At 51.4% G+C, this 13582-nt stretch overlaps 1 protein-coding gene across 7 annotated transcripts in view; it reads right to left on the reverse strand.

The window, feature by feature from the left end:
• LOC122563870 (transient receptor potential cation channel subfamily V member 3-like) overlaps nt 1–13582 on the reverse strand; it is a 105815-nt gene that overhangs the window by 13739 nt on the left and 78494 nt on the right. For all 7 annotated transcript variants that reach the window (XM_087977175.1, XM_087977173.1, XM_087977176.1 and 4 more), the window contains 4 exons: nt 6343–6501; nt 5139–5222; nt 3075–3148; nt 852–1017 (listed from right to left, as the gene is read on the reverse strand). In XM_087977175.1, the coding sequence (XP_087833301.1) occupies nt 852–1017; nt 3075–3148; nt 5139–5222; nt 6343–6501 (483 nt within the window). The remainder of the gene's footprint in view (nt 1–851; nt 1018–3074; nt 3149–5138; nt 5223–6342; nt 6502–13582) is intronic.

The raw sequence follows: 13582 nt of genomic DNA on the forward strand, positions 1-13582 counted from the left end.
TAAACTTGGCTCTGATCTCCAGCATCTGCAGTCCTCACCGAAGGGCCAGACAGCCTCCTCCTGCTCCTAGTTTCTTATGTTTTGTGTGGGACTATTTCAGAATATAAATATTGCTTTTAAAAAAAGACAGTCATATTTTTTCAACTTAGACTCACCTTGACTGGGACACAGGAAATGTACTTGAGAGGAGGACACCAATTTATATAGCAGAAGGAGAGAGTGCTGGTTGGTCGGCTTGTTATTGGCATGGAGATGGATCAGGAACAGCCATTTGGCAATCTCACTTCTCAGTGCAGGGAGGTAGACTCTGACCAGGGTGTTGGCATGGTCATGTAACAAAATGCAACTCCCCTTGTTGACCTTCTGCAGTGGACAGTGTGTCAATCACAGTCAAGCAGCCAGGGTTTGTAAACCTTTGAGCACGGGTCTACCATTGGATGTGACTGCTGATGGGTAACTCTTAATAAATAATTTGGACAGTGTTGAGAATTACACTGGAAAGTGTGATGCGTTTGCATGTGCTGGAAGCTGTACACGTTAACACAACGTTGTTTTATGTAGGCAAAAGCTAGTTGTTTTTAGACTTTACAAAAGGGAGCACATATTTGCCGTGGGGTGCTGCATTGCCGTGGAAGTACTGGACTGACCAGAGTCTGCCTGTCTGACCAGAGAGCTAACCCTGGCTGCTGTTCCTGCTGCCCCTTCATTCCCAAAATGGCCCTCAGCACTCACTTCTCATTGATGTAGAAATTGTTGTGCGTGCATCTCTGACTCTTAGGACAAAAACCTTTAACTTAAAATGCTTCATCCACCTTTTGTTTCGGGCTTTGAATTGTAAGGCTGGTTCTTACCTTCTGTAGCATAACACTGTAGATTCCCATGCTCTGGAACCCGCGGGTATAGTACAGGATATTAATCCAGCTCAGAGCCATAGCCAACACCTGGATCGCCAGGTGGGACTCCACACCTGCCCAGTTTAATATCGTGCATAAGACTGCCAGCCCAGACTGCAAAAAGCTGGAAGGAGAACAAAACCTTTGTATTTATATCAATCTAAAGCACAACGGAGAACTTTTGAAGGATTCCTGATGAAGGGCTAGTGCTGGAAACGTCAATTCTCCTGCTCCTCGGATGCTGCCTGACCTGCTGTGCTTTTCCAGCACCACATTCTCGACTCTGACCTCCAGCATCTGCAGCCCTCAATCTCTCCTACTTTTGAAACAGGTTTGTTGCTTTCATGTAGAAAATGGGACAACTGATCTGCAGGCAGTAAGCAACTATGTGATAACCAACATTTATTTTGTTGAGGTGTTAGCTGATGGATTACTTTTAGCCTCTGCCCATGCAACATTTCTTGAATATTGCAATCTACTCTACACCTAGATCTGCAAACCCAAGTCTTAAAACTGGTGACTTTGTTTGGAGTGATGAAACCTGAGACTATTGGGGGTGGTCCATGAAGACTCTAACCCAAATATAAAAGATGATGCCTGGAGTTTTGAGGCAGCTAGTTTGTTCATGTACCCCTACAAACCCCCTCACCGTCCAGTTTGGGAAATGGATCACTGTTCCGTCCATGTGACTGGGACACAGGAATGCCTTCCTACTGGCATTGTGGATCTATCGACTCCATGTGGACTGCAGCTGTGCAATAAAGCAGCACTGAGCCATCATCCCAAGGGCAACGAGGATTTCAGGCAGGCACTGATGTGTCCATCCTTTCAAGGATTTATTTGAGAAAGGGGATGAGCTTCGATAATGCAACATTCCTGATTGCCTGCCTAGATTATATCCAAGTCTTTGAATGGAGCTCAATTTTTTTTACAGTTTGGTTAACAAGAGACCCCTGTCCTAATCCATTTGATGATTAAAGGTAAAGTTACCATAGTTCTTAAGAGTACAACTGCTCCCATGTGCGTGTGTGTGTGTGAGAGAGAGGCAGAGGTGGTTCAACTGGGGGGCACCTTACCACAAGTGAGGGGAGAGGTTGATGAGGAGAGTCCTTCATTGTAACCCCAGGCAGGGTGGGACGTTCAACACCCAATGTTGGTATCACTCTGTATCACACGCTGATCAACTGGGCCAAATCTGCTAACTGACCCCCTCCCCACCCCCACCCCGACTCCAGCTAACTGACCCACCCCAGACCCCCTCCCCGACTCCAGCTAACTGACCCCCTCCCCGACTCCAGCTAACTGACCCCCTCCCACCCCCACCCCGACTCCAGCTAACTGACCCACCCCCGACCCCCTCCCCGGCTCCAACTAACTGACCCCCTCCCGACCCCCTCCCCGACTCCAGCTAACTGACCCCCTCCCCACCCCCTCCCCGACTCCAGCTAACTGACCCCCCTCCCCACCCCCTCCCCGACTCCAGCTAACTGACCCCCTCCCCACCCCCTCCCAGACTCCAACTAACTGACCCCCTCCCCACCCCCTCCCCGACCCCAGCTAACTGACCCCCTCCCCTCCCCCACCCCGACTCCAGCTAACTGACCCCCTCCCCTCCCCCACCCCGACTCCAACTAACTGACCCCCTCCCCACCCCCTCCCCGACTCCAGCTAACTGACCCCCTCCCCACCCCCTCCCCGACTCCAACTAACTGACCCACGCCCACCCCCTCCCCGACTCCAGCTAACTGACCCACGCCCACCCCCTCCCCGACTCCAGCTAACTGACCCACGCCCGACCCCCTCCCCGACTCCAGCTAACTGACCCCCTCCCCACCCCCTCCCTGACTCCAACTAACTGACCCCCTCCCCACCCCCTCCCCGACCCCAGCTAACTGACCCCCACCCCTCCCCCACCCCGACTCCAGCTAACTGACCCCCTCCCCACCCCCTCCCCGACCCCAGCTAACTGACCCCCACCCCGACCCCCTCCCTGACTCCAGCAAACTGACCCCCTCTCCACCCCCTCCCCGACTCCAGCCAACTGATCCCCTCCCTCAACTCAGCTAACTGACCCCCCCAACCCCCTCCCCAACTCCAGCTCACTAAACCCCTCATCCACCCCCTCCTCAATTCTGCTGACAACTCCCCAACCCCAATTCAAATATTAAGGGGTACACTCACAACAGGATGTGGAACCATGCATCTGTCATTATTGATTGCAGGTCCGAAAGTCTCAAGTGAATTATTGATGCTACCTATAAGATTTTTAAAAAATTTTTAATATTAAATCATACCAATTCAATGCAACTAGAATCAGTTTTAAAAGAACTCATAAACAAATCCAGCTTATTTCAAAACAAAACAGGCAAGGGATGGATGAATTAATGGAATCCTAGGATGTGGGCAATTATATGGTTGTGATCATTGCCCAGGAGATGAGCGCAACCTGCCTTTGGTCTGCTATTTCACTCAGAGTTGAGTAAATCATGTTGATGCAGGTCTGACATCACTTGGACTACATTCCGGAAGGATCTGTTGGGTTTCTGCAGCGATCAAACAGCTCCCTGGCCACCATTTCTGAGACCACGCTAGCTGTTTAACCTCTATTTAATTAAATAATTGAATCCAATTATTTTCAAGGTACCGTTGTGAAATGTTACCATGTCTCTGGGTCATCGCCAGAGTCTCTGGCTTATTCATCTAGCGATGTGAGCACTATGTCACTCTGATTACATTAACAAGCCATTTAGAAATGACCAAAACCAGCTTCAGCCAAATTCAAGTTAATGTGATATAACAAAGAGGTAAAAACAATGACTGCAGATGCTGGAAACCAGATTCTGGATCAGTGGTGCTGGAAGAGCACAGCAATTCAGGCAGCATCCGAGGACAGGCAAAATCGACGTTTCGGGCAAAAGCCCTTCATCAGGAATCAAAAGCCCGTCCTCGGACTTTGCCTGTCCTCGGATGCTGTCTGAACTGCTGTGCTCTTCCAGCACCACTGATATAACAAAGCCCTACCCAACCCCACATTATACAAATAACCAGATCAAATTTATAATGCTCCATAACTACAGTGTAACACAACACAAAATAGGGGTAATTATAAGACCAACCAGTTTACTGCTGTTGGGTACAATTCAGTTTAGTTAAGGTCAGCAGGGACTCCAGGACACAATCAGTTCAGGAGTTATCTTTGATGATTCTGTCTTGTACTCTTGCTCTTGCCCTCTGCTCTGGTGCTCTCACTCACTTTCACTCACTCACTCTCATTCACTAACACTCACTCACTCTCTCATTCAATCTCTCTCTCTCTCTCACTCAGTCTCACTCACTTTCACTCACTCACTCTCATTCTCTCACTCATTCAATCTCTCACTCATTCAATCTCTCACTCACTCATTCACTCACTCAATCTCTCTCACACTCTTGTCCTCACTCTCACTCAAATCTCCATGTGGATGAGGGGGTTTCTATCTGAGATTATGACCCCCAGAAGAAATGTCCTCACAACAGCCATCCTGTCGAGATCCCTCAGAATCTTGTGTTTCGTTTCTCATTCTTCCAAACCACCTTCCCTTTTTATTTTGGCAAAGGATGTCTCTTTTACTGAGGACATGGACCTCACTTGGAAAATCAATCTTGGGGACGTTGGTCACACCCCCTTCAGCAATGAGGAAAATTATAGACAGTAAATGTTTAGAAGAATAGGGGTAATCTTATTGAAATATACAAAATTCTGATGGGCTTCATGGGTAAGATGTTGCGAGAACACAACTGTGGGAGAAACTGGGGGTACATTGAAAAATCAGGGGTCTTCCATTTAAGATGGAGATGAGCGGATTCTTGAATTGTTAACATTAGAAATTCTGTTTCCCAGAGAGTATTGGAGGTTGGAGTCAAAGGAATATCTCACAGCTGAGCTGGATTGATTTTTGATGTATGAGGGCGATGAGTATTATTGGGGACGGGCTGGAAGATAGAGTTTAACCCACAATGCGATCAGTCATTACTTAGTGAAAGAGCTGTCTAGATGGGCTGAATGGCCACCTCCTCTCATTCATATGATTTTATGTTAAATATTTTTCAGATGTAGTTGCGCTAAAGGCACATTCGCAAAATGTCCTTTCTGTTATTCTCTCACCCTGTTTATTATGCAGGTTATCAGGTCATGTGCCTTTTGAAATATTTCCTAACCCTTTAGACAAAGAAACTCAATGTAGGATAAAGGAATTGTGTACTTACTTCTATGAAAAGTAAGGCAACAGCCCATGTTAAAATAAAGATCTGTCCACTCAGTTGTCTTGATGTAGTGGACATGATGTCTGTCTGAAACAGAAAACATAATCTATTGACTGCAAAGAAATGCCAGGGGTTTATTTTGGAGAGTCTTCATTGTGACCTGTTGGTATTTGTGTGGGAAGGTAGGTGACCTCAATCCTAATCCTGACCTTTCCTCCAAATTGGGAAGGAGGAGCAAGGAGCAAAATCCCAAAACTGCTGCAGGGCTGTACAGCTGGCCAGATGTTTAAAGGTGGGAAGTGTAGGGTCCCGTATTCTGAAAGTCCCACTCCAGGAACAGGCTCAAAAGTCTGAGGCCGCCGCGATGGTGCGGTGCAGAGGGAGTGCTGCACTGGGGTAAATCTTGTCCTTTGAGTTGTGAAGCCATCTTCCACAGCCATTACCTCGTGATCCTTGGTGATCCACCCAATATTTATCCTTTGACCAATTTCTGCAGTTTATCGTCATCTAATTGTTATTGATTTTCAGCTGTTCTGTGAGAACATGATTTGTTAAAGTTATTGCTGCTTTTCCTACATTATGGCAATGTTCATCAAATACTCCTCTAGCTGCTCAGCACTACTGAGCACTCTGAGATGAGGTAAGAAGTCAGTTATGATCCAAGTGTTTTTTATTGTGAGAGATTGTGGGATGGGGCAGTTCGTTGTTTCTCACATCCACAGCGGGCTGGCAAAGGTGAATCTGTGGTTTCATAGCGTGTGAGATGCAGATCATCACACACCTAACCAAATTCAGCAAGTGCGTTGGGGTATTACACTTGGGATGTTGTGAGGTTGAGTAGAATTGAATCTCTACAGTGTGGAAGCAGGCCATTCAGCCCATCAAGTCCACACTGACCCTCCCAAGAGCATCCCACGCAGATCCAGCCCATCCCTATAATCCTGCAATCCCTGTGACCAATCCACCCTAACCTGCACATCTCTGGTCTGTGGGAGGAAACCGGAGCACCCAGAGGGAACCCAGGCAGACACGCGGAGAAGGTACAAAGGTTGTGAAAGTTTCTTTATGAATTAAAAATGTGGAGACGCTGGTGTTGGACTGGAATGGACATAGTCAAAAGTCACATGACACAGGTTTATTTAAAATCACAAGTTTTCGGAGCACTGCTCCTTCGGAAATGACAAGTCTTTTTAAGGGGACTACTCACCTTGTTTGCATGAGACCAGTCGTAATAAACAGCAGTGAAAGTGATGACATAAGACAGATACAGGAGGAAGTTGATAGCGAACATATAGACTGCAAATTTCTCCCATTTCTGCTCAAGAAGAGTGTTCAGGGGTTCCACAGAGAGCAGTAGGTGCCTGTTCTAAATGCAGTGGAGAGAGGGAAAACAAATCAGACTTCACAGTACAGGAGCTGTGTTAAACCATAAACCAAGGAGTGACCTGAGGGCAACAAGACATCTTTGACCTCGGATGGGCAGGCTTTATCTGCTAACCTTACAGGACTGGAGGAACTGAAAGAAAGAAATTGTCAAATCAAGTAGAGAGTCATGTGAAAGGAATGATGTGGAGGCGCTGGTGTGGCCTGGACTGGACTGGACAAAGGCAAACATCCTCTTAAATGCACACGCACACACACTCACCCCTCTCCCTCTGTCTCACACACTTACCCCTCTCCCTCTGTCTCTCTCACACACACACACGCATGCACACACTCACCCCCTCCCTCTCTGTCTCACACACTTACCCCTCTCCCTCTGTCTCTCTCACACACACACGCATGCACACACTCACCCCCTCCCTCTCTGTCTCACACACTTACCCCTCTCCCTCTGTCTCTCTCACACACACACGCATGCACACACTCACCCCCTCCCTCTCTGTCTCACACACTCACCCCTCTCCCTCTGTCTCTCTCTCACACACACACGCGCACACACTCACCCCCTCCCTCTCTGTCTCACACACTCACCCCTCTCCCTCTGTCTCTCTCACACACACACGCATGCACACACTCACCCCCTCCCTCTCTGTCTCACACACTTACCCCTCTCCCTCTGTCTCTCTCACACACACACGCATGCACACACTCACCCCCTCCCTCTCTGTCTCACACACTCACCCCTCTCCCTCTGTCTCTCTCTCACACACACACGCGCACACACTCACCCCCTCCCTCTCTGTCTCACACACTCACCCCTCTCCCTCTGTCTCTCTCTCACACACACACGCGCACACACTCACCCCCTCCCTCTCTGTCTCACACACTTACCCCTCTCCCTCTGTCTCTCTCACACACACACGCATGCACACACTCACCCCCTCCCTCTCTGTCTCACACACTCACCCCTCTCCCTCTGTCTCTCTCTCACACACACACGCGCACACACTCACCCCCTCCCTCTCTGTCTCACACACTCACCCCTCTCCCTCTGTCTCTCTCTCACACACACACACGCATGCACACACTCACCCCCTCCCCCTCTCTCTCACACACTCACCCCTCTCCCTCTGTCTCTCTCTCACACACACATGCATGCACACACTCACCCCCTCCCTCTCTGTCTCACACACTCACCCCTCTCCCTCTGTCTCTCTCTCTCACACACACACGCATGCACACACTCACCTCTCTGTCTCTCACACGCACACTCACCCCTCTCCCTCTCTGTCTCCCACGCACACACTCACCCCTCTCCCTCTGTCTCTCTCTCTCACACACACTCACCTCTCTCTGTCTCTCTCACACACACATGCACACACCCCTCTCTGTCTCGCTCACACACATACACACACACATGCATTCCCTCACTCTGTCTCCCTCTCTCACACACACTCACCTCGCTCCCTCTCTTTGTCTCACACACACACTCACCTCTCTCCCTCTCTGTCTCTCTCACACACACACACTCAGCTCTCTCCCTTTCTCTGTCACACACACAATTTCACACACTCACCTCTCTCCTTCTCTCTGTCTCTCTTTCACACACACACGCACACACTCACCTCTCTCCCATTCTCTGTGTCTCACACACACATGCACACACTCACCTCTGTCTCTCTCTCACACACACACACACACACACACGCATGCACACACTCATCTGTCTCCCTTTCTCTGTCTCTCTCACACACACACACGCGCACACTCACCTCTCTCCCGCGCTCTGTCTCTCACACGCACACGCTCACCTCTCTCCCTCGCTCTGCCTCTCTCACACGCACACACTCACCTCTCTCCCTCTCTGTCTTTCACACACACACACTCACCCCCCTCCCTCTCTGTCTCTCACAAACACACTCACCACTCTCCCTCTGTGTCTCTCTCTCTCACACACACACACATGCAAACACTCACCCCTCTCCCTCTCTGTCTCTCACAAACACATTCACCCCTCTCCCTCTCTGTCTCTCACACACTCACCCTTCTCCCTCTGTCTCTCTCTCACACATACACACGCATGCATACACTCACCCCTCTCCCTCTCTGTCTCCCACGCACACACTCACCCCTCTCCCTCTGTCTCTCTCTCACACACACACGCATGCACACACTCACCTCTCCCTGTCTCGCTCACACACATACACACACACACATGCATTCCCTCAGTCTCCCACTCTCACACACACGCACACACTCACCTCTCCACCTCTCTCTGTCTCTCTCACACACACGCAACCACGCACACACTCACCTCACTCCCTCTCCCTGTCGCTCTCTCTCACACACACACTCGCATGCACACACTCACCTCTCTCCCTCTCTCTGTCTCTCTCTCTCTCTCTCACACACACACACACTCACCTCTCTCCCCCTCTCTATCTCTCACATGCACACACTCAACTCTCTCCCTTTCTCTGTCTCTCACACACACACGCACCTCTCTCCCTCTCTCTGTCTCGCTCAGACACACACACGCACACACTCACTTCTCTCCCTCTCTCTGTCTCTCTCACACACACACACGCACACACTCACTTCTCTCCCTCACTCTGTCTCTCTCACAAACACACACACACACACACTCACTTCTCTCCCTCTCTCTGTCTCTCTCACACACACACACACATGCACACACTCATCTCTCTCCCTCTCTCTGTCTCGCTCAGGCACACACACACGCACACACTCACCTCTCTCCCTCTCTTTGTCTCTCACACACACACACACGCACACATACACACTCGCCCCTCTCCCTCTCTCTGTATTTTACACTCACACACACGCATGCACACACTCACTTCTCTCCCTCTCTCTGTCTCTCTCTCACACACACAAACACGCACACACTCACCTCTCTCCTCTCCCTGTCGCTCTCTCACACACAACACACACATGCACACACTCACCTCTCTCCCTCTCTCTGTCTCTCTCACACACACACACGCAACCACGCACACACTCACCTCACTCCCTCTCCCTGTCGCTCTCTCACACACACACATGCACACACTCACCTCTCTCCCTCTCTCTACCTCTCTCACACACACGCACACACTCACCTCTCTCCCTCTCTCTATCTCACACACACACGCACACACTCACCTCTCTCCCTTTCTCTGTCTCTCACACACACACACGCACCTCTCTCCCTCTCTCTATCTCTCTCACACACACACTCACCTCTCTCCCACTCTCTCTATCTCACACACACGCACACACTCACCTCTCTCCCTCTCTCTGTCTTGCTCAGACACACACATGCACACACACACATGCACACACTCACCTCTCTCCTTCTCTCTGTCTCACACACACACACTCACCTCTCTCCTTCTTTCTGTCAGACGCACACACTCACCTCTCTCCTTCTCTCTGTCTCTCACACACACACACGCACCTCTCTCCTTCTCTCTGTCACACACACGCACTCACCTCTCTCCCTCTCTCTGTCTCTCTCACACACACACACACACTCATGCACACACTCACCTCTCTCCCTCTCTCTGTCTCACACACACACACACACACACTCACCTCTCTCCCTCTCTCTGTCTCTCTCACACACACACACTCATGCACACACTCACCTCTCTCCCTCTCTCAGTCTCACACACACACTCATGCACACACTCACCTCTCTCCCTCTCTCTTGTCTCACACACACACTCACCTCTCTCCCTCTCTCAGTCTCTCTCACACACACTCACCTCTCTCCTTCTCTCTGTCACACACACACACACTCACCTCTCTCCCTCTGTCTCTCTCTCTCTCACACACACACACGCACACACTCACCTCTCTCCTTCTCTCTGTCACACACACACACACTCAGCTCCCTCTGTCTCTCTCTCACACACACACGCATGCACACACTCACCCCCTCCCTCTGTCTCTCTCTCTCACACACACACACGCATGCACACACTCACCCCCTCCCTCTCTGTCTCACACACTCACCCCTCTCCCTCTGTCTCTCTCTCACACACACACGCGCATGCACACACTCACCCCCTCCCTCTCTGTCTCACACACTCACCCCTCTCCCTCTGTCTCTCTCTCAAACACACACACGCGCACACACTCACCCCCTCCCTCTCTGTCTCACACACTCACCCCTCTCCCTCTGTCTCTCTCTCTCACACACACGCATGCACACACTCACCCCCTCCCTCTCTGTCTCACACACTCACCCCTCTCCCTCTGTCTCTCTCTCACACACACACGCGCACACACTCACCCCCTCCCTCTCTGTCTCACACACTCACCCCTCTCCCTCTGTCTCTCTCACACACACACGCATGCACACACTCACCCCCTCCCTCTCTGTCTTACACACTCACCCCTCTCCCTCTGTCTCTCTCACACAGACACGCATGCACACATTCACCCCCTCCCACTCTGTCTCACACCTCTCCCTCTGTCTCTCTCTCACACACACACGCATGCACACATTCACCCCCTCCCACTCTGTCTCACACACTCACCCCTCTCCCTCTGTCTCTCTCTCACACACACACGCATGCACACACTCACCCCCTCCCTCTCTGTCTCACACACTCACCCCTCTCCCTCTGTCTCTCTCTCACACACACACGCATGCACACACTCACCCCCTCCCTCTCTGTCTCACACACTCACCCCTCTCCCTCTGTCTCTCTCACACACACGCATGCACACATTCACCCCCTCCCACTCTGTCTCACACACTTACCCCTCTCCCTCTGTCTCTCTCTCACACACACACGCATGCACACACTCACCCCCTCCCTCTCTGTCTCACACACTCACCCCTCTCCCTCTGTCTCTCTCACACACACACGCATGCACACACTCACCCCCTCCCTCTCTGTCTCACACACTCACCCCTCTCCCTCTGTCTCTCTCACACACACACGCATGCACACACTCACCCCCTCCCTCTCTGTCTCACACACTCACCCCTCTCCCTCTGTCTCTCTCTCTCACACACACACGCATGCACACACTCACCCCCTCCCCCTCTCTCTCACACACTCACCCCTCTCCCTCTGTCTCTCTCTCACACACACATGCATGCACACACTCACCCCCTCCCTCTCTGTCTCACACACTCACCCCTCTCCCTCTGTCTCTCTCTCTCACACACACACGCATGCACACACTCACCTCTCTGTCTCTCACACGCACACTCACCCCTCTCCCTCTCTGTCTCCCACGCACACACTCACCCCTCTCCCTCTGTCTCTCTCTCTCACACACACTCACCTCTCTCTGTCTCTCTCACACACACATGCACACACCCCTCTCTGTCTCGCTCACACACATACACACACACATGCATTCCCTCACTCTGTCTCCCTCTCTCACACACACTCACCTCACTCCCTCTCTTTGTCTCACACACACACTCACCTCTCTCCCTCTCTGTCTCTCTCACACACACACACACTCAGCTCTCTCCCTTTCTCTGTCACACACACAATTTCACACACTCACCTCTCTCCTTCTCTCTGTCTCTCTTTCACACACACACGCACACACTCACCTCTCTCCCATTCTCTGTGTCTCACACACACATGCACACACTCACCTCTGTCTCTCTCTCACACACACACACACACACACACACGCATGCACACACTCATCTGTCTCCCTTTCTCTGTCTCTCTCACACACACACACGCGCACACTCACCTCTCTCCCGCGCTCTGTCTCTCACACGCACACGCTCACCTCTCTCCCTCGCTCTGCCTCTCTCACACGCACACACTCACCTCTCTCCCTCTCTGTCTTTCACACACACACACTCACCCCCCTCCCTCTCTGTCTCTCACAAACACACTCACCACTCTCCCTCTGTGTCTCTCTCTCTCACACACACACATGCAAACACTCACCCCTCTCCCTCTCTGTCTCTCACAAACACATTCACCCCTCTCCCTCTCTGTCTCTCACACACTCACCCTTCTCCCTCTGTCTCTCTCTCACACATACACACGCATGCATACACTCACCCCTCTCCCTCTCTGTCTCCCACGCACACACTCACCCCTCTCCCTCTGTCTCTCTCTCACACACACACGCATGCACACACTCACCTCTCCCTGTCTCGCTCACACACATACACACACACACATGCATTCCCTCAGTCTCCCACTCTCACACACACGCACACACTCACCTCTCCACCTCTCTCTGTCTCTCTCACACACACGCAACCACGCACACACTCACCTCACTCCCTCTCCCTGTCGCTCTCTCTCACACACACACTCGCATGCACACACTCACCTCTCTCCCTCTCTCTGTCTCTCTCTCTCTCTCTCACACACACACACACTCACCTCTCACCCCCTCTCTATCTCTCACATGCACACACTCAACTCTCTCCCTTTCTCTGTCTCTCACACACACACGCACCTCTCTCCCTCTCTCTGTCTCGCTCAGACACACACACGCACACACTCACTTCTCTCCCTCTCTCTGTCTCTCTCACACACACACACGCACACACTCACTTCTCTCCCTCACTCTGTCTCTCTCACAAACACACACACACACACACTCACTTTTCTCCCTCTCTCTGTCTCTCTCTCACACACACACACACACACATGCACACACTCATCTCTCTCCCTCTCTCTGTCTCGCTCAGGCACACACACACGCACACACTCACCTCTCTCCCTCTCTTTGTCTCTCACACACACACACACGCACACATACACACTCGCCCCTCTCCCTCTCTCTGTATTTTACACTCACACACACGCATGCACACACTCACTTCTCTCCCTCTCTCTGTCTCTCTCACACACACACACGCAACCACGCACACACTCACCTCACTCCCTCTCCCTGTCGCTCTCTCACACACACACATGCACACACTCACCTCTCTCCCTCTCTCTACCTCTCTCACACACACGCACACACTCACCTCTCTCCCCCTCTCTATCTCACACACACACGCACACACTCACCTCTCTCCCTCTCTCTATCTCACACACACACGCACACAC

This window comes from Chiloscyllium plagiosum, unplaced genomic scaffold (genome assembly GCF_037043375.1).
Source record: "Chiloscyllium plagiosum isolate Xiang-an unplaced genomic scaffold, Cpla_swu_hap1 HiC_scaffold_31, whole genome shotgun sequence".
Taxonomy (NCBI): domain Eukaryota; kingdom Metazoa; phylum Chordata; class Chondrichthyes; order Orectolobiformes; family Hemiscylliidae; genus Chiloscyllium; species Chiloscyllium plagiosum.